General features: G+C 48.6%; 1 protein-coding gene across 1 annotated transcript in view; it reads right to left on the bottom strand.

Annotated features, from left to right (window-relative positions):
- LOC120990939 (protein unc-13 homolog A-like) overlaps positions 1 to 21,825 on the bottom strand; it is a 2,175,961-nt gene extending 2,154,136 nt beyond the window's left edge. The window contains exon 1 of the mRNA XM_040419831.1: positions 21,696 to 21,825. Coding sequence (XP_040275765.1) covers positions 21,696 to 21,825 — 130 coding nt within the window. The remainder of the gene's footprint in view (positions 1 to 21,695) is intronic.
- Between the last annotated feature and the right edge of the window lie 249 nt (positions 21,826 to 22,074).

Here is a 22,074-nt window from a genome sequence, read left to right as displayed (position 1 = left end):
GGCGACTTTGAAAGACTTTGACCCCTACACCCAGATGGAGGAGAGAGGTTTCACAGCAGAGAATCAGGCATCATATCAACCACCACAGGAGAAGCCACCATTTAGTTACTTTGACCCCTGCACCCAGGAAGAGGAGAGAGGCACCACAGCACATATTCTGGCATCATATCAGCCACCACAGGAGAAGCCACCATTGAGTTACTTTGACCCCTGCACCCAGGAAGAGGAGAGAGGCACCACAGCACATATTCTGGCATCATATCAGCCACCACAGGAGAAGCCACCATTGAGTTACTTTGACCCCCGCACCCAGGAAGAGGAGAGAGGCACCACAGCACATATTCTGGCATCATATCAGCCACCACAGGAGAAGCCACCATTGAATTACTTTGACCCCTGCACCCAGGAAGAGGAGAGAGGCCCCACAGCACATATTCTGGCATCATATCAGCCACCACAGGAGAAGCCACCATTTAGTTACTTTGACCCCTTCACCCAAACAGAGGAGAGAGGTTCCACATCAGAGAATCAGGCATCATATCAACCACCACAGGAGTAGGCCACAATTTAATGGGACCCCGGCAACCATGTCAGATGGCACAACCATCAGCTTCATATCAATCAGCACAGGAGAAGGCGACTTTGAAAGACTTTGACCCCTACACCCAGACGGAGGAGAGGGGTTTCACAGCAGAGAATCAGGCATTTAGATCACCCACCACAGGAGTAGGCCCCCATTGAATCAGACCCTGGCAACCATGTCAGATGGCACAACCATCAGCTTTATATCAATCAGCACAGGAGAAGCCACCATTGAGTTACTTTGACCCCTGCACCCAGGAAGAGGAGAGAGGCCCCACAGCACATATTCTGGCATCATATCAGCCACCACAGGAGAAGCCACCATTGAGTTACTTTGACCCCTGCACCCAGGAAGAGGAGAGAGGCCCCACAGCACATATTCTGGCATCATATCAGCCACCACAGGAGAAGCCACCATTGAGTTACTTTGACCCCCGCACCCAGGAAGAGGAGAGAGGCACCACAGCACATATTCTGGCATCATATCAGCCACCACAGGAGAAGCCACCATTGAGTTACTTTGACCCCTGCACCCAGGAAGAGGAGAGAGGCCCCACAGCACATATTCTGGCATCATACTAACCACCACAGGAGAAGCCACCATTGAGTTACTTTGACCCCTGCACCCAGGAAGAGGAGAGAGGCCCCACAGCACATATTCTGGCATCATATCAGCCACCACAGGAGAAGCCACCATTGAGTTACTTTGACCCCCGCACCCAGGAAGAGGAGAGAGGCACCACAGCACATATTCTGGCATCATATCACACACCACAGGAGAAGGCCTCTTTCAGTGATTTAGGCCTTTGGACCCAGACAGAGGAGAGAGGCACCACAGCACATATTCTGGCATCATATCAGCCACCACAGGAGAAGCCACCATTGAGTTACTTTGACCCCTGCACCCAGGAAGAGGAGAGAGGCCCCACAGCACATATTCTGGCATCATATCAGCCACCACAGGAGAAGCCACCATTGAGTTACTTTGACCCCCGCACCCAGGAAGAGGAGAGAGGCACCACAGCACATATTCAGGCATCATATCACACACCACAGGAGAAGGCCTCTTTCAGTGATTTAGGCCTTTGGACCCAGACAGAGGAGAGAGGCACCACAGCACATATTCTGGCATCATATCAGCCACCACAGGAGAAGCCACCATTGAGTTACTTTGACCCCTGCACCCAGGAAGAGGAGAGAGGCCCCACAGCACATATTCTGGCATCATATCAGCCACCACAGGAGAAGCCACCATTGAGTTACTTTGACCCCTGCACCCAGGAAGAGGAGAGAGGCCCCACAGCACATATTCTGGCATCATATCAGCCACCACAGGAGAAGCCACCATTTAGTTACTTTGACCCCTTCACCCAAACAGAGGAGAGAGGTTCCACATCAGAGAATCAGGCATCATATCAACCACCACAGGAGTAGGCCACAATTTAATGGGACCCCGGCAACCATGTCAGATGGCACAACCATCAGCTTCATATCAATCAGCACAGGAGAAGGCGACTTTGAAAGACTTTGACCCCTACACCCAGACGGAGGAGAGAGGTTTCACAGCAGAGAATCAGGCATTTAGATCACCCACCACAGGAGTAGGCCCCCATTGAATCAGACCCTGGCAACCATGTCAGATGGCACAACCATCAGCTTTATATCAATCAGCACAGGAGAAGCCACCATTGAGTTACTTTGACCCCTGCACCCAGGAAGAGGAGAGAGGCCCCACAGCACATATTCTGGCATCATATCAGCCACCACAGGAGAAGCCACCATTGAGTTACTTTGACCCCCGCACCCAGGAAGAGGAGAGAGGCCCCACAGCACATATTCTGGCATCATATCAGCCACCACAGGAGAAGCCACCATTGAGTTACTTTGACCCCCGCACCCAGGAAGAGGAGAGAGGCACCACAGCACATATTCTGGCATCATATCAGCCACCACAGGAGAAGCCACCATTGAGTTACTTTGACCCCTGCACCCAGAAAGAGGAGAGAGGCCCCACAGCACATATTCTGGCATCATACTAACCACCACAGGAGAAGCCACCATTGAGTTACTTTGACCCCTGCACCCAGGAAGAGGAGAGAGGCCCCACAGCACATATTCTGGCATCATATCAGCCACCACAGGAGAAGCCACCATTGAGTTACTTTGACCCCCGCACCCAGGAAGAGGAGAGAGGCACCACAGCACATATTCTGGCATCATATCAGCCACCACAGGAGAAGCCACCATTGAGTTACTTTGACCCCCGCACCCAGGAAGAGGAGAGAGGCACCACAGCACATATTCAGGCATCATATCACACACCACAGGAGAAGGCCTCTTTCAGTGATTTAGGCCTTTGGACCCAGACAGAGGAGAGAGGCACCACAGCACATATTCTGGCATCATATCAGCCACCACAGGAGAAGCCACCATTGAGTTACTTTGACCCCTGCACCCAGGAAGAGGAGAGAGGCCCCACAGCACATATTCTGGCATCATATCAGCCACCACAGGAGAAGCCACCATTGAGTTACTTTGACCCCTGCACCCAGGAAGAGGAGAGAGGCCCCACAGCACATATTCTGGCATCATACTAACCACCACAGGAGAAGCCACCATTGAGTTACTTTGACCCCTGCACCCAGGAAGAGGAGAGAGGCCCCACAGCACATATTCTGGCATCATATCAGCCACCACAGGAGAAGCCACCATTGAGTTACTTTGACCCCCGCACCCAGGAAGAGGAGAGAGGCACCACAGCACATATTCTGGCATCATATCAGCCACCACAGGAGAAGCCACCATTGAGTTACTTTGACCCCTGCACCCAGGAAGAGGAGAGAGGCCCCACAGCACATATTCTGGCATCATATCAGCCACCACAGGAGAAGCCACCATTGAGTTACTTTGACCCCCGCACCCAGGAAGAGGAGAGAGGCACCACAGCACATATTCTGGCATCATATCAGCCACCACAGGAGAAGCCACCATTGAGTTACTTTGACCCCCGCACCCAGGAAGAGGAGAGAGGCACCACAGCACATATTCAGGCATCATATCACACACCACAGGAGAAGGCCTCTTTCAGTGATTTAGGCCTTTGGACCCAGACAGAGGAGAGAGGCACCACAGCACATATTCTGGCATCATAGCCACCACAGGAGAAGCCACCATTGAGTTACTTTGACCCCTGCACCCAGGAAGAGGAGAGAGGCCCCACAGCACATATTCTGGCATCATATCAGCCACCACAGGAGAAGCCACCATTTAGTTACTTTGACCCCTGCACCCAGGAAGAGGAGAGAGGCACCACAGCACATATTCTGGCATCATATCAGCCACCACAGGAGAAGCCACCATTTAGTTACTTTGACCCCTTCACCCAAACAGAGGAGAGAGGTTCCACATCAGAGAATCAGGCATCATATCAACCACCACAGGAGTAGGCCACAATTTAGTTTATTTGACCCCTGCACCCAGGAAGAGGAGAGAGGCCCCACAGCACATATTCTGGCATCATATCACACACCACAGGAGAAGGCCTCTTTCAGTGATTTAGGCCTTTGGACCCAGACAGAGGAGAGAGGTCAGAGATTAGCTTCATATCCCCCAGCACAGCAGAAGACCGCTTTATTTGACTTAGGCCTCAGCACCCAGACAGAAGACAGAGGTAGCATGGCAGAGGTTATGGCTTCATGTCACCCGTTAGTTTAACCGGCCACTTTCATCTGGTTAGGCCCCGGCGCCCAGACAGAGAAGAGTTTCATTCAACTGTGGGTTTCATAAAATTTGTATCAAATAAAGAAGTGGCCCGTAGCACAACAAGACATGTTTTAGGCAGTTAATAAGGACTACTCTGCACAAGGGAGGGACAGGTCCTGTGGGATCCATGCCTGGTTCATCTTTATGAAGGTCAGCTTGTCCACGTTGGCTGTGGACAGGCGGCTGCGCTTGTCAGTAATGACGCCCCCTGCCGTGCTGAATACGCGTTCAGATAAAACGCTGGCCGCCGGGCAGGAAAGCACCTCCAAGGCATAACATGCTAACTCTGGCCACGTGGACAATTTCGAAACCCAGTAGTTGAATGGGGCCGAACCATCCGTCAGGATGTGGAGGGGTGTGCAGACATACTGTTCAACCATGTTAGTGAAATGCTGCCTCCTGCTAACACGTTCCGTATCAGGTGTCGGTGCAGATAGCTGTGGCGTGGAGACAAAACTTTTCCACATTTCTGCCATGCTAACCCTGCCCTCAGATGAGCTGGCCGTGACACAGCTGCGTTGGTGACCTCTTGCCACTCCTCTGCCTTCACCTTCCACCTGTTCCCCTGTGACATGTGGGAATGCTCTCAAGAGCGCCTCTATCAGCGTGCGCTTGTACTCGCGCATCTTACGGTCGCTCTCCAGTTCAGGAATTAAAGTGGGCACATTGTCTTTATACCGGGGATCCAGCAGGGTGGCCACCCAGTAGTCTGCACACGTTAAAACGTGGGCAACTCTGCTGTCGTTGCGCAGGCATTGGAGCATATATTCGCTCATGTGGGCCAGGCTACCCATGGGTAAGGACAAGCTGTCCTCTGTGGGAGGCGTATCGTCATCGTCCACCGTATCCCCCCAGCCACGCACCAGTGATGGGCCTGGGCTGCCACCCCGCTGTGAACTTGCGTCATCCTCGTCCCCCTCCACCTCCTCCTCCTCATCCTCCTCGTCCTCCAGTACAGTGCCTTGGCTGGCGACTTGTGAACCTGTCCTCTGCTGCTTAAACAAACCTCCCTCTGAGCCACTTCGAACAGACTGGCCCGAAAGTGTTAGAAACGAGCCCTCATCCTCCTCCTCCTCCTCCACCTGGGCCACCTCCTCTAACATCATTGCCCTAAGTGTTTTCTCAAGGAGACATAGAAGTGGTATTGTAACGCTGATAACAGTGTCATCGCCACTGGCCATGTTGGTGGAGTACTCGAAACAGCGCAGCAGGGCACACAGGTCTCGCATGGAGGCCCAATCATTGGTGGTGAAGTGGTGCTGTTCGGCAGTACGACTGACGCGAGCGTGCTGCAGCTGAAACTCCACTATGGCCTGCTGCTGCTCACACAGTCTCTCCAGCATGTGCAAGGTGGAGTTCCACCGGGTGGGCACGTCGCATATGAGGCGGTGAGCGGGAAGGCCGAAGTTCCGCTGTAGCGCAGACAGGCGAGCAGCGGCAGGATGTGAACGGCGGAAGCGCGCACAGACGGCCCGCACTTTATGCAGCAGCTCTGACATGTTGGGGTAGTGGTGAATGAACCTCTGCACCACCAAGTTCAGCACATGCGCCAGGCAAGGGATGTGCGTCAAACCGGCTAGTCCCAGAGCTGCCACGAGATTTCGCCCATTATCGCATACCACCAGGCCTGGCTTGAGGCCCACCGGCAGAAACCACTCGTCGGTCTGTTGTTCAATACCCCGCCACAACTCCTTTGCGCTGTGGGGCCTGTCCCCCAAACATATGAGTTTCAGAATGGCCTGCTGACGTTTACCCCGGGCTGTGCTGAAGTTGGTGGTGAAGGTGTGTGGCTGACCGGATGAGCTGGTGGAAGCAGTGGAGGAGGAAGCCGAGTAGGAGGAGGAGGCTACAGGAGGCAGAGAATGATGCCCTGCGATCCTAGGGGGCGGAAGGACGTGCGCCAAGGAACTGTCCGCCGGGGGCCCAGCCGCCACTACATTCATCCAGTGTGCAGTTAGTGAGATATAGCGTCCCTGGCTGTGCTTACTGGTCCACGTATCTGTGGTTAGGTGGACCTTGCCACAAATGGCGTTGCGCAGTGCACACTTGATTTTATCGGACACTTGCATGTGCAGGGAAGGCACGGCTGTCTTGGAGAAGTAGTGGCGGCTGGGAACCACATACTGCGTGACAGCCATGGCCATCAGCTGTTTGAAGCTGTCTGTGTCCACCAGCCGGAATGACAGCATTTCAAAGGCCAGCAGTTTAGAAATGCTGGCGTTCAGGCCAAGGACTCGAGGGTGACTCGGGGGGAATTTGCGCTTCCTCTCTAAGGTTTGAGATATTGAGAGCTGAACGCTGCTGTGTGATATAGTGGAGACGCTAGTTGACGGTGGCGGTGGTGGTGGTGTCGGTGGCACATCCTCTGTTTGCTGCTCGGCAGGTGGCAACATTCCTCTCGAGGCGGAAGCCGAGGCAGCAGCGGTAGAGGGAGCAGGGGGAGCCTCAGCGAGTGCCTGGTTTTTAAGGTGTGTACCCCACTGCAGTTCATGCTTTGCATGTAGATGCCTGGTCATGCAGGTTGTGCTGAGGTTCAGAACGTTAATGCCTCGCCTCAGGCTCTGATGGCAGAGCGTGCAAGTCACTCGGGTCTTGTCGGTAGGACATTGTTTAAAGAAGTGCCATGCCAGGGAACTCTTTGAAGCTGCCTTTGTGGGGCTGGGTCCCTGTTGGCGATGTCCAGTAGCAGGCGAACTCTGGGGGCGGCGGCTCGTCTGCTTTGGCCCCCTGCTCCCTCTTTGGCTTCGCTGTTGTCTCGGTCTCACCACTACCTCTTCCTCTGAACTGTGAAAGTCATCGCCACGACCTTCAGTCCATGTGGGGTCTAAGACCTCATCGTCCTCTGCATCGTCTTCCACCCAGTCTCCCTCCCTGACCTCCTCCTGTTCAGTCTGCACACTGCAAAAAGACGCGGCAGTGGGCACCTGTGTTTCGTCATCATCAGAGAGTCGGTGACTCTGCTGTGGTGGTATTCCCATGTCCTCTTCATCTGGAGACATAAGTGGTTGTGCGTCAGTGCATGGTATGTCTTCCTCCACTGGGGAAGGGCTAGGTGGACGCCCCTGGGAAACCCTGGAAGCAGAGTCTTCAAACAGAAGAAGAGACTGCTGCATAACTTGTGGCTCAGACCGTTTCCCTGATATGCTTGGGGGTGATGTGACAGACTGATGGGCTTGGTTTTCAGGTGCCACCTGTGCGCTTTCCGCAGAAGACTGGGTGGAAGACCATGTGGTGAACGTGCTGGAAGCACTGTCGGCCACCCAATCGATTAATGCCTGTACCTGCTCAGGCCTTACCATCCTAAGAGCGGCATTGGGCCCCACGAGATATTGCGGTACATTCTGCCGGCTAGTTGAGGGAGTTCGTTCCCTACTGTGTGCGCCTGGGGCCGAACGGCCACGTCCTCTACCAGCAACAGAGGCTCCACGGACACCACCACGACCGCGTCCTCGTCCCTTAATAGTATTTTTCTTCATTGTTGCGATTCAACTCGCACCACAATGAAATATATTATTTTTTATAAGCAAAATCCCCTCACTGGAATACTTTCAGTCTTTTGACTGTATGGATTACAGATGGAATGACTGTTATATGTGAGTACCGCTTTCTTTGACAGATTCTAGTATGGGTACATATATGTTTTCCCAACCCCAGCACATTAGTTTGCTAATTCCAGATGTATGAAACGCAGGCCTAACTGTATCTAGTATATTGAACGCCAGATAAACTAACTTGGCCTTTTTTAAATAAAAAAAAAATTCCCTCACTGGAATACTTTCAGTCTTTTGACTGTATGGATTACAGATGGAATGACTGTTATATGTGAGTACCGCTTTCTTTGACAGATTCTAGTATGGGTACATATATGTTTTCCCAACCCCAGCACATTAGTTTGCTAATTCCAGATGTATGAAACGCAGGCCTAACTGTATCTAGTATATTGAACGCCAGATAAACTAACTTGGCCTTTTTTAAATAAAAAAAATCCCCTCACTGGAATACTTTCAGTCTTTTGACTGTATGGATTACAGATGGAATGACTGTTATATGTGAGTACCGCTTTCTTTGACAGATTCTAGTATGGGTACATATATGTTTTCCCAACCCCAGCACATTAGTTTGCTAATTCCAGATGTATGAAACGCAGGCCTAACTGTATCTAGTATATTGAACGCCAGATAAACTAACTTGGCCTTTTTTAAATAAAAAAAATCCCCTCACTGGAATACTTTCAGTCTTTTGACTGTATGGATTACAGATGGAATGACTGTTATATGTGAGTACCGCTTTCTTTGACAGATTCTAGTATGGGTACATATATGTTTTCCCAACCCCAGCACATTAGTTTGCTAATTCCAGATGTATGAAACGCAGGCCTAACTGTATCTAGAATATTGAACGCCAGATAAACTAACTTGGCCTTTTTTAAATAAAAAAAATCCCCTCACTGGAATACTTTCAGTCTTTTGACTGTATGGATTACAGATGGAATGACTGTTATATGTGAGTACCGCTTTCTTTGACAGATTCTAGTATGGGTACATATATGTTTTCCCAACCCCAGCACATTAGTTTGCTAATTCCAGATGTATGAAACGCAGGCCTAACTGTATCTAGTATATTGAACGCCAGATAAACTAACTTGGCCTTTTTTAAATAAAAAAAATCCCCTCACTGGAATACTTTCAGTCTTTTGACTGTATGGATTACAGATGGAATGACTGTTATATGTGAGTACCGCTTTCTTTGACAGATTCTAGTATGGGTACATATATGTTTTCCCAACCCCAGCACATTAGTTTGCTAATTCCAGATGTATGAAACGCAGGCCTAACTGTATCTAGTATATTGAACGCCAGATAAACTAACTTGGCCTTTTTTAAATAAAAAAAAAATTCCCTCACTGGAATACTTTATGGCTTTTCACTGTATGGATTACAGGTGGACTGGTATTAGTAGGGGTGACACAAGCACACCCAAGTCCCTGATGTAGGATTTCTATGGCACAGACCACTATTACAAGTGATTAATGGACGTTGGGAGAGATTGTGCTGCAGCACTAGTCCCAAGATGGCCGCCGCCTATCAGCCCAGTAACATGTGCCACAAAATGGTCTGCACAACCTTTAAAAAAAATAGCCTTGGACTGTGCTGCTAAATCGCTATTGGTCTGAATCCCAGGTGTAGATGTCTGACTTGTTTGGAGCTTTGGAATGCACACTGTGGCAGCTTCTGCTGCAGCACTACAAGTCGCAAAATGGCGGCCGGCGGTCAGCCCAGGTACATGTGGATGGAAAAATCACTCTGGCCACTCTAAAAATAGCCAATCCCTATCAAAAAAGCAGCTCAGCTGCAGTTGTTCAGATGAATCACAGGTGGAGGAGAGAAATTTGCTTCCAGTTATTCAATTATCCCTGCCTATTCTCGCCCTAGCATCAGCTGCGTCTATCCCTGTTCTATTCACATCGGGAGTGAGCACGTCCCGACGTGCGCACAAGCTTATAAAGAGGCTGAGTCACATGCTGCACTTGGCCAATCACAGCCTTGCTAATAGTAGGCATGGCTGCGATGGCATCTTAGGGCAAGTAGTATGATGCATGTTGATTGGCTGCTTTGCAGCCTTTCAAAATGCGCCAAAATACATGCCGAACGACGAACCCGAACCCGAACTTTTACGAAAAAGTTCGGGTTCGGGTCCGTGTCACGAACACCCCAAAATTCGGTACGGACCCGAACTATGCTCGAACTGTTCGCTCAACACTACTCCCTTGGTCTTACAATTTATGAAATCTCTGATTTTATGAGTGTAATTAGTCACCGAACAGGTCAGTTTTTGTAGTTCGTAGAAAATTACAGGCCTTACAAGTGCCACATCTAAAAACCCCTATTGGTCTTCTATCAAGCCATGTACCATTGTTTGTCGGACCAGTGTAGTGGCTGTGTACCAAACGGTCCTTTAGACTTCTACCCTTTCTATATGTGATCTGTGGGAAAGGACGGATCACTTTAGAGAGATCCTTATCCATGGCTAGAATTGGCCAATATGTTCTCAGAATGGCTAAGACTTCTTCGTTGGCTACGTCGAATGTCGAGAAGACAAATCAGATTATCATCCCGGTTTTTAGTGGCTTTTGGCAACAGGAGGTCAGTCTTCTTTTTTTTTTTTTCCTGATATCTGGAATGCTTATTTTAGGATAGATCCAAGGTAACCTCTCTGGGATAATCTGTTTTGTAATTTTCTCGACTCACGATAGAAGTTCTCGTTATTAGAGCAGTTCCTGCGGATGCGTAAATATTGCCCCTTAGGGATACCTCTTTTTACTGTAAACGGGTGATGACTATTCCAAAGTAAGATACTATTAGTGGCGGTAGGTTTTCGGTACACTGATGTAGTTAGGTTCCCTAAGGTGAGTTTTACTTCAACATCCAGAAAAGTTATACACTCAGGTTAAATTTCGGATGCAAAGCTCAAACTGATATCATTGTTATTAAGTGTGGTGATGAAAACAATAAACTCCTCCTTACCATTCTAAATCAGAAAGACAACATTGTCAATGTAACGAATCCAAAAAAGGATCTTATCGTTCCACCAGACTAGCTTCTACCTTTAGTAAAATACATTTGTCCCTCACTGGACCATAATGGTGCGAGAAGCACCTGTAATAATAACAGTGACTAGGGATGAGCGAACCCAAACTGTATAGTTCGGGTTCGTACCGAATTTTGGGGTGTCCGTGACACGGACCCGAACCCGAACATTTTCGTAAAAGTCCGGGTTCAGGTACGGTGTTTCGGCGCTTTCTTGGCGCTTTTTTGAAAGGCTGCAAAGCAGCCAATCAACAAGCGTCATACTACTTGCCCCAAGAGGCCATCACAGCCATGCCTACTATTGGCATGGCTGTGATTGGCCAGTGCAGCATGTGACCCAGCCTCTATAAGCGCTTGGGTCACGTAGCGCTGCACGTCACTCTGCTGTTACAAGTGTGGGGAGAGGTTGCAGCTGCGACGTTAGGGCGAGATTAGGCAGTGATTAACTCCTCCAAAACACTTAAGACAGTGATCGATCTACAGCTGTGGATCATTGAACTGCTGCTATTCAAGAGCGTTTTTCAGTCACTTTTTTCTGGGGTGATCGGCGGCCATTTTGTGGCTTGTGGTGCGCCAGCACAAGCTGCCACCAAGTCCATTTAACCATCAATAGTGTGGTTATTTTTTGCTATATCCTACATCAGGGGCAAGCTGTCACAAAGTCCATTTAACCATCAATAGTGTGGTTATTTTTTGGCTATATCCTACATCAAGGGCAAGCTGCCACCAAGTCCATTTAACCATCAATAGTGTGGTTATTTAAATCTATCCCTAAAAGGGTATATTAGATTCAAGGTGCTGATAGGGTCATTCTCAATAACTTCACACACACGCTACTGTGCATATCCAAGTCTAATTCTGTCCGTAAACGTATACCTGTCACCCAGCGCCTAAATAATAGCCCTCAAATTCATATCCAGCTAAATCTGTCATTACTGCTGTGCCTGTATTAGTGGAATACGGTACCTAAATAGATAGCCAGATAGTGTTAGGTGTCTGTAAAAAAAGGCCTGAATTTGAATTCAATACATTGGGCCAAATAATATTTTTCTTATTGTGGTGAACGGTAACAATGAGGAAAACATCTAGTAAGGGACACGGACGCGGACATGGTCGTGGTGGTGTTAGTGGACCCTCTGGTGCTGGGAGAGGACGTGGCCGTTCTGCCACAGCCACACGTCCTAGTGAACCAACTACCTCGGGTCCCAGTAGCCAGCAGAATTTACAGCGATATTTAAGGGGGCCAATGCCGTTCTAAGGATGGTAAGGCCTGAGCAGGGACAGGCATTAGTCAATTGGGTGGCCGACAGTGGATCCAGCACGTTCACATTATCTCCCACCCAGTCTTCTGCAGAAAGCGCACAGATGGCGCATGAAAACCAAGCCCATCAGTCTGTCACATCACCCCCATGCATATCAGGGAAACTGTCTGAGCCTCAAGTTATGCAGCAGTCTCTTATGCTGTTTGAAGACTCTGCTGGCAGGGTTTCCCAAGGTCATCCACCTAGCCCTTCCCCAGGGGTGGAAGAGATAGAATGCACTAACGCACAACCACTTATGTTTCCTGATGATGAGGACATGGGAATACCACCTCAGCACGTCTCTGATGATGACGAAACACAGGTGCCAACTGCTGCGTCTTTCTGCAGTGTGCAGACTGAACAGGAGGTCAGGGATCAAGACTGGGTGGAAGACGATGCAGGGGACGATGAGGTCCTAGACCCCACATGGAATGAAGGTCGTGCCACTGACTTTCACAGTTCGGAGGAAGAGGCAGTGGTGAGACCGAGCCAACAGCGTAGCAAAAGACAAAGAGGGAGCAGTGGGCAAAAGCAGAACACCCGCCGCCAAGAGACTCCGCCTGCTACTGACCGCCGCCATCTGGGACCAAGCACCCCAAAGGCAGCTTCAAGGAGTTCCCTGGCATGGCACTTCTTCAAACAATGTGCTGAAGACAAGACCCGAGTGGTTTGCACGCTGTGCCATCAGAGCCTGAAGCGAGGCATTAACATTCTGAACCTTAGCACAACCTGCATGACCAGGCACCTGCATGCAAAGCATGAACTGCAGTGGAGTAAACGCCTTAAAAACAAGGAAGTCACTCAGGCTCCCCCTGCGGCCTCTTCTGCTGCTGCCGCCTCGGCCTCTTCCTCCGCCTCTGGAGGAACGTTGGCACCTGCCGCCCAGCAAACATGGGATGTACCACCAACACCACCACCTGCGTCACCAAGCATCTCAACCATGTCACACGGCAGCGTTCAGCTCTCCATCTCACAAACATTTGAGAGAAAGCGTAAATTCCCACCTAGCCACCCTCGATCCCTGGCCCTGAATGCCAGCATTTCTAAACTACTGGCCTATGAAATGCTGTCATTCAGGCTGGTGGACACAGACAGCTTCAAACAGCTCATGTCGCTTGCTGTCCCACAGTATGTTGTTCCCAGCCGGCACTACTTCTCCAAGAGAGCCGTGCCTTCCCTGCACAACCAAGTATCCGATAAAATCAAGTGTGCACTGCGCAACGCCATCTGTGGCAAGGTCCACCTAACCACAGATACGTGGACCAGTAAGCACGGCCAGGGACGCTATATCTCCCTAACTGCACACTGGGTAAATGTAGTGGCGGCTGGGCCCTAGGCGGAGAGCTGTTTGGCGCACGTCCTTCCGCCGCCAAGGATCGCAGGGCAACATTCTTTGCCTCCTGTCTCCTCCTCCTCTTACTCAGCTTCTTCCTCCTCTTCTTCCACCTGCTCATCCAGTCAGCCACACACCTTCACCACCAACTTCAGCACAGCCCGGGGTAAACGTCAGCAGGCCATTCCTGAAACTCATATGTTTGGGGGACAGGCCCCACACCGCACAGGATTTGTGGCGGGGTATAGAACAACAGACCGACGAGTGGTTGCTGCCGGTGAGCCTCAAGCCCGGCCTGGTGGTGTGCGATAATGGGCGAAATCTCGTTGCAGCTCTGGGACTAGCCGGTTTGACGCACATCCCTTGCCTGGCGCATGTGCTGAATTTGGTGGTGCAGAAGTTCATTCGCAACTACCCCGACATGTCAGAGCTGCTGCATAAAGTGCGGGCCGTCTGTTTGCGCTTCCGGCGTTCACATCCTGCCGCTGCTCGTCTGTCTGTGCTACAGCGTAACTTCGGCCTTCCCGCTCACCGCCTCATATGCGACGTGCCCACCAGGTGGAACTCCACCTTGCACATGCTGGACAGACTGTGCGAGCAGCAGCATGCCATAGTGGAGTTTCAGTTGCAGCACGCACGGGTCAGTCGCACTGCGGAACAGCACCACTTCACCACCAATGACTGGGCCTCCATGCGAGACCTGTGTGCCCTGTTGCGCTGTTTCGAGTACTCCACCAACATGGCCAGTGGCGATGACGCCATTATCAGCGTTACAATACCACTTCTATGTCTCCTTGAGAAAACACTTAGGGCGATGATGGAGAAGGAGGTGGCCCAGGAGGAGGAGGAGGAAGAGGGGTCATTTTTAGCACTTTCAGGCAAGTCTCTTCGAAGTGACTCAGAGGGAGTTTTTTTGCAACAGCAGAGGCCAGGTACAAATGTGGCCAGACAGGGCCCACTACTGGAGGACGAGGAGGACGAGGATGAGGAGGAGGTGGAGGAGGATGAGGATGAAGCATGTTCACAGCGGGGTGGCACCCAACGCAGCTCGGGCCCATCACTGGTGCGTGGCTGGGGGGAAACACAGGACGATGACGATACGCCTCCCACAGAGGACAGCTTGTCCTTACCTCTGGGCAGCCTGGCACACATGAGCGACTACATGCTGCAGTGCCTGCGCAACGATAGCAGAGTTGCCCACATTTTAACGTGTGCGAACTACTGGGTTGCCACCCTGCTGGATCCCCGGTACAAAGACAATGTGCCCACCTTACTTCCTGCACTGGAGCGTGATAGGAAGATGCGCGAGTACAAGCGCACGTTGGTAGACGCGCTACTGAGAGCATTCCCAAATGTCACAGGGGAACAAGTGGAAGCCCAAGGCGAAGGCAGAGGAGGAGCAAGAGGTCGCCAACGCAGCTGTGTCACGGCCAGCTCCTCTGAGGGCAGGGTTAGCATGGCAGAGATGTGGAAAAGTTTTGTCACCACGCCACAGCTAACTGCACCACCACCTGATACGGAATGTGTTAGCAGGAGGCAACATTTCACTAACATGGTGGAACAGTACGTGTGCACACCCCTCCACATACTGACTGATGGTTCGGCCCCATTCAACTTCTGGGTCTCCAAATTGTCCATGTGGCCAGAGCTAGCCTTTTATGCCTTGGAGGTGCTGGCCTGCCCGGCGGCCAGCGTTTTGTCTGAACGTGTATTCAGCACGGCAGGGGGCGTCATTACAGACAAACGCAGCCGCCTGTCTACAGCCAATGTGGACAAGCTGACGTTCATAAAAATGAACCAGGCATGGATCCCACAGGACCTGTCCATCCCTTGTGCAGATTAGACATTAACTACCTCCCCTTAACCATATATTATTGTACTCCAGGACACTTCCTCATTCAATCCTATTTTTATTTTCATTTTACCATTATATTGCGGGGCAACCCAAAGTTGAATGAACCTCTCCTCTGTCTGGGTGCTGGGGCCTAAAAATATCTGACAGTGGCCTGTTCCAGTGGTGGGTGACATGAAGCCTGATTCTCTGCTATGACATGAAGACTGATTCTCTGCTGACATGAAGCCAGATTCTCTGCTATGGGACCTCTCTCCTCTGCCTGGGTGCCTGGGCCTAAATATCTGACAATGGACTGTTCCAGTGGTGGGTGACGTGAAACCTGATTCTCTGCTATGGGACCTCTCTCCTCTGCCTGGGTGCCTGCGCCTAAATATCTGACAATGGACTGTTCCAGTGGTGGGTGACGTGAAGCCTGATTCTCTGCTATGACATGAAGACTGATTCTCTGCTGATATGAAGCCAGATTCTATGTTATGGGACCTCTCTCCTCTGTCTGGGTGCCGGGCCTAAATTATATGACAATGGACTGTTCCAATGTTGGGTGACGTGAAGCATAATTCTCTGCTATGACATGAAGACTGATTCTCTGCTGACATGAAGCCTGAATCTCTGCTATGGGACCTCTCTCCTCTGCCTGGGTGCCTGGGCCTAAATATCTGACAATGGACTGTTCCAGTGGTGGGTGACGTGAATCCTGATTCTCTGCTATGACATGAAGCCTGATTCTCTGCTATGACATGAAGACTGATTCTCTGCTGACATGAAGCCAGATTCTATGTTATGGGACCTCTCTCCTCTGCCTGGGTGCCGGGGCCTAAAAATATCTGACAGTGGCCTGTTCCAGTGGTGGATGACATGAAGCCTGATTCTCTGCTATGACATGAAGACTGATTCTCTGCTGACATGAAGCCTGATTCTCTACTATGGGACCTCTCTCCAATTGATATTGGTTAATTTTTATTTATTTTATTTTTATTTTAATTCATTTCCCTATCCACATTTGTTTGCAGGGGATTTAACTACATTTTGCTGCCTTTTGCAGCCCTCTAGCCCTTTCCTGGGCTGTTTTACAGCCTTTTTAGTGCCGAAAAGTTTGGGTCCCCATTGACTTCAATGGGGTTCGGGTTCGGGACGAAGTTCGGGTCGGGTTCGGATCCCGAACCCGAACATTTCCGGGAAGTTCAGCCGAACTTCTCGAACCCAAACATCCAGGTGTTCGCTCAACTCTAACAGTGACCTATACATCAAGGTCCCTGTAATCTGTGTATATAGTGAGTATAGGCACCCCACTACCATGGGGTTCCCTCTCACCTTTTTTTTAAATATATCTTTACTATCAGATTCTAATCCTCTCCCCTCTTAACAATACACTTTGGCTAGCTGTATATATCTATTCATATGTCCTTCAGCTAAAAGGGGTCCTCTGAATTAGTATTATGTTAATCTTAATCATAAGGCATTTCTTTCTATTAGTTTTTTACTATCGGAGCTCTTGACCCCATTACTTCCGGTTTCTGAGTCTTGCGATTCACATGTGCGTTCCAAATACCGGAAGTCACATGTTTGCGCTTCATTTCAGCGTTCCACAGGCCGGAAATATTTTTCCGTTGTCCGGAAGTTCTGTGTGACGCTTGCGCTTAAATTCTGAGCGCCAACGTCTGTACACTAGCCGCTTTTACTCCCATACATCAGCATGCCAAGCACTGTGGGCATTTTATATCAGTATCTGCTGACATGGTCTCATACATATCTTGATCCCACATGTGAACTCAGGGAGATAAGTACCTTATCATTTTTGTATCATCTTTTTTGTATCATTATATTAATCCCTAGGATTATTTATTATTACCACCCCCTGATGAACCACCAGATGCGGAGGAAACGCGTTGGGTTTTCACTGTTTATATATGCGTATAAGGTTGATTCCTGTACCCATTCGAACATGTACATATCAGATACGTACATAAATGTAGGGTTCAGTCAGGCTTTAGGTACGGGGACAGGGGGCCTCCACAATATTATCTGGGCAGAGAATATATTTTAGGGCCAAAATAGGGATAGAATTTTCTACCCCGAGGCTCGGCTTTGCTACCCCAAATATACCTACTATTTCCTGCATCAGTCCTGCATCAGCCCTGCTATAAAATCAATAATTATTTTGTTTTGTTAGGCGAGAGCCTGTTTTTCTTTTTTTGTTATTGGTTTATCACTAGGGTATCTGCCCTGTTACCCCCAAGTCTAATTAAAGGTAATTTTAGAAGTACAAACAGAAAATGCAAATGTGATCGCACACTACATCCAGCATTCTGCCCTGCCTCCATGCTGGATGAGACATTGGTGTACATTTTGGCCAAAGCGTAATAAGCCACTCACCGCGTCAAGGTCGTCTCATTTGAGTCGTCCCTAACTCTTGTTCCTACCTGTTTATGGGCTATGACAGCCACATAAAGTCCAGGGAATGCAGGTCAGCATGCAAGCCAAGTACACTCTGCTTTTAACCCCGTCCGGTGCCATTACAGCTTTCATCGGATCCAGGGATGCAAGTACGAACATGCATGCTGAGCCCACCATATACTTCTCCTGGAGCCAAATGGCTACTGGTAGGTTCTATATAAGCAGACTCAGTTTTATACTGACTTTAAAACCAGCCTCCAGGACAGATTGACTGGTCAGGTGTGCAGGACTCAAAGGAGATCGCCACGCCTCCAATATAAGCTACAAAGAAAAAATGTGGGGGGTTGAGTCCGCACAACCCGCATGTAGGTGCATATCACTATGGCGAAATACATATACAAACAGAAAATGCAAATGTGATCGCACACTACATCCAGCATTCTGCCCTGCCTCCATGCTGGATGAGACATTGGTGTACATTTTGGCCAAAGCGTAATAAGCCACTCACCGTGTCAAAATGTACACCAATGTCTCATCCAGCATGGAGGCAGGGCAGAATGCTGGATGTAGTGTGTGATCACATTTGCATTTTCTGTTTGTATATGTATTTCGCCATAGTGATATGCACCTACATGCGGGTTGTGCGGACACAACCCCCCACATTTTTTCTTTGTAGCTTATATTGGAGGCGTGGCGATCTCCTTTGAGTCCTGCACACCTGACCAGTCAATCTGTCCTGGAGGCTGGTTTTAAAGTCAGTATAAAACTGAGTCTGCTTATATAGAACTTACCAGTAGCCATTTGGCTCCAGGAGAAGTATATGATGGGCTCAGCATGCATGTTGGTACTTGCATCCCTGGATCCGATGAAAGCTGTAATGGCACCGGACGGGGTTAAAAGCAGAGTGTACTTGGCTTGCATGCTGACCTGCATTCCCTGGACTTTATGTGGCTGTCATGGCCCATAAACAGGTAGGAACAAGAGTTAGGGACCACTCAAATGAGACGACCTTGACGCGGTGAGTGGCTTATTACGCTTTGGCCAAAATGTACACCAATGTCTCATCCAGCATGGAGGCAGGGCAGAATGCTGGATGTAGTGTTCGATCACATTTGCATTTTCTGTTTGTATATGTATTTCGCCATAGTGATATGCACCTACATGCGGGTTGTGCGGACTCAACCCCCCACAAATTTTAGAAGTACGTTTATTTTCCTCATTAATTTTCCTAATTAATCAATAGGTGTCGTCCATCCATCATATTTACTCTAAGTATTCTTTATGCAATTGCAAAAGAAGTTGGATCTTCCCAAAGTGCTGTATCAAAGCACATTAATAGAAAGTTATGTGGAAGGGATAAGTGTGGAATAAAAAGGTGCACAAGCAGCAGGGATGACGGCAGCCTGAGGAGGATTGTCAGGAAAAGGCCATTCAAAAGTGTTGGGGGCTTTCACAAGGAGTGGACTGAGCCTGGACTTAATGCATCAAGAGCCACCACACACACAGACGGATCCTGGACATGGGCTTCAAATTTCATATTCTTCTTGTCAAGCCTCTCCTGAACAACAAACAACGTCAGAAGCATCTTACCTGGGCTAAAGAAAAAAAGAACTGGTCTGTTGCTCAGTGGTCCAAAGTCCTCTTTTCTGTTGAGAGCAACTTTTGCATCTCATTTTGGAAACCAAGGACCCATAGTCTGGAAGAATGGAGAGGCACACAGTGCAAGATGCTTGAAGTAGAATGTGACGTTTCCACAGTCTGTGTTGATTTGGGGAGCCATGTCATCTGCTGTGTTGGTCCAGTGTGCTTCATTAAGTCCAGAGTCAACGCAGCCATCTACCAGGAGATTTTGGAGCACCTCATGCTTCCTTCCACTTTATGGAGATTTTTTGGCAATGTGTGCAGGACTTGGCACCTGCACACATTGCCAAAAGTACCAAAACCTGGTTCAATGACCATGGGATTACCGTGAGATTACTTGATTGGCCAGCAAACTCAACTGACCTGTACCCCATAGAGAATCTATGGGGCATTGCCAAGAGAAAGATGAGACATGAGACCGAACAATGCAGAAGAGCTGAAGGCTGCTATTGAAGCATCCTGGTCTTCCATAACACTTTAGCAGTGCCATAGGCTCATAGCATCCATGCCACGTCGCATTGAGGCAGTAATTGATGCAAAAGGGGCCCAAACCAAGTACTGAGTACATATTCATGATTATACTTTTCAGAGGTCCTACATTTTTCCATTTAACATCCTTTTTTTTATTGATTTCATGTAATATTCTAATTTTCGGAGATTGTGACTTTGGGGTTTTCATAAACTGTAAGCCATAATCATCCAAATTATAACAAAGGCTTGACATATCTCGCTATGCATGTAATGAGTCTATCCACCACATATGTAGGTAAGTACCCCGGTGTTGATGGCATCTCCAGCAATCATCAGAGCTGAGACAATTCTTTTGTTTGAGCCTAACCGGTGTGATATCCCATTGTATATGTGGTATCCACCTGGTGATTAACTTGAATGAGTTTTCTTGAAGGCGCGTACAGCGAGAGAAGCCGTGTGAGTTGCAATATATTTGTTTTCTTTCCTGTTTTGTCCAAGTGGTGTCAAACTGTCAGTCTTTACTCCACTCTGAGATATAACCTCCGTCAAGTGGGGATTTCTCCTGTTGGAGGATATTATAGATTTGAGAAAGTAAGTGTTTAGGAGGATTTTCAACGGCTATCAGTTTTTCAAACTGAGTTTGTCCTCTCATACAGTTTGAGTAGGTCAGATAGGGAGATAGTAACGAATGCATGTGTGCCTTGTGTAATGAATGGAGAGGTGTGTGGGCCAGAGGGTCTTCAGATTCTTCTGTCTCAAGAAATGAGTAAATTGGTATGTGTATCAGCTCTGATACTTTCAAATCTATATCCGTGTACCTTTTAAGATATAATTCTGGGATATCTGCTACAGTCATGAGGGGATAATATGGGGCTGAATTTGTCCCTATATAATTGCCAGGTTTTGAGTGAAGACTGAGTAATGGTATTTTGGGTGAGATGGGTTGGCACCTGTCTCTCTTTGCCATAGTAGAGATCTTAGTGGGCTGTTTGCTAAGTGTTCTTCCATTGTGATCCAGAGCTTGTTGTTGTTTGTTTTAGTCCAATGTATTATTCTGGACAGATGTACTGCTTCTTAGTACAATTTCCAATCACGTAGTGCCATACCGCCGCTTGTTTTATGTTGCGTGAGTATAGCATTGTTTAAGCAGGGTCTTTTGTCCTGCCATAGGTATTTGTTTATATATATATATTTTTTTTTATTGTGGTGAAGAACGAGATTGGGATTGGAAGTGTTTGGAATAGGTGTAACAGTTTTGGAAGTAGAATTGCTTTGATAAGGTTCTTTCGCCCAATCCAAGAAAGGAAAGGAAGAGACCAGGATTCTAATATTGATTGGAAGGTTTGGGGAATAAGTGCATAATTAAGGGAGTATAACTTATTCCAGATTGGGCTTTTTTTGAGACCAAGGTAAGTGATGTGGGCCATTGGAAAGGGTACTTGGATTGTAGAGTGCTCTTCTCCTCTCCGCTGATATTTATTCCTATAGCCTCTGATTTGGTTGCATTTATTTTAAAATTGGAGATAGTGCCATAATCATCTATAATGCGTGTAGCGCTGTGAATGGGTTCATTATAAATACCAGGATATCATCTGCGTAAGCTGCTGTGCTATGTACAAATCATCTGTCGTCGTACCCACTGATATCTGGGTGTTCTCTAATGGACTGCAGTAATGGTTCTAGGGAACGAACAAAGTACTGGGGCAAAGGTCAGCCCTGTCTAGTCCCATTACATATCTTAAAAGGGGTCGACAAGGACTAATTAATACGTAGTCTGGCAGTAGGATACAAATACATCACGAAGATGGCGTCTATAAACGCTTGTGGGTAACCAAAGTGATTCAGTACCTGTTTCATGTAGGTACAGTCCACCCTATCGAAGGACTTCTCCACGTCCATCCCCAACAGCACCAATGGGGATTTTTTGCTTGACGCATTCTGTAGTAAGGATAAGACTCTCATAGTATTATCTTTCCCCTCTCTATTCGCTACAAATCCCACCTGTCCAGGGGAGATTAAAGAGGGGATCCAGGGTTTCAATCTATTTGCTAACAAACTAGCGTAAAGCTTCAGATCTGTGTTTAGCAATGATATAGGTCTGTAGCTTCCTCATTGCGTGGGGTCCTTTCCTTCATGTATTAATGTAAT

This window comes from Bufo bufo, chromosome 2 (genome assembly GCF_905171765.1).
Source record: "Bufo bufo chromosome 2, aBufBuf1.1, whole genome shotgun sequence".
In the NCBI taxonomy this organism is placed as follows: Eukaryota; Metazoa; Chordata; class Amphibia; order Anura; family Bufonidae; genus Bufo; species Bufo bufo.
Note: the sequence above shows the minus strand (reverse complement) of the source record. Positions and strands in the feature narration are given on the sequence as shown.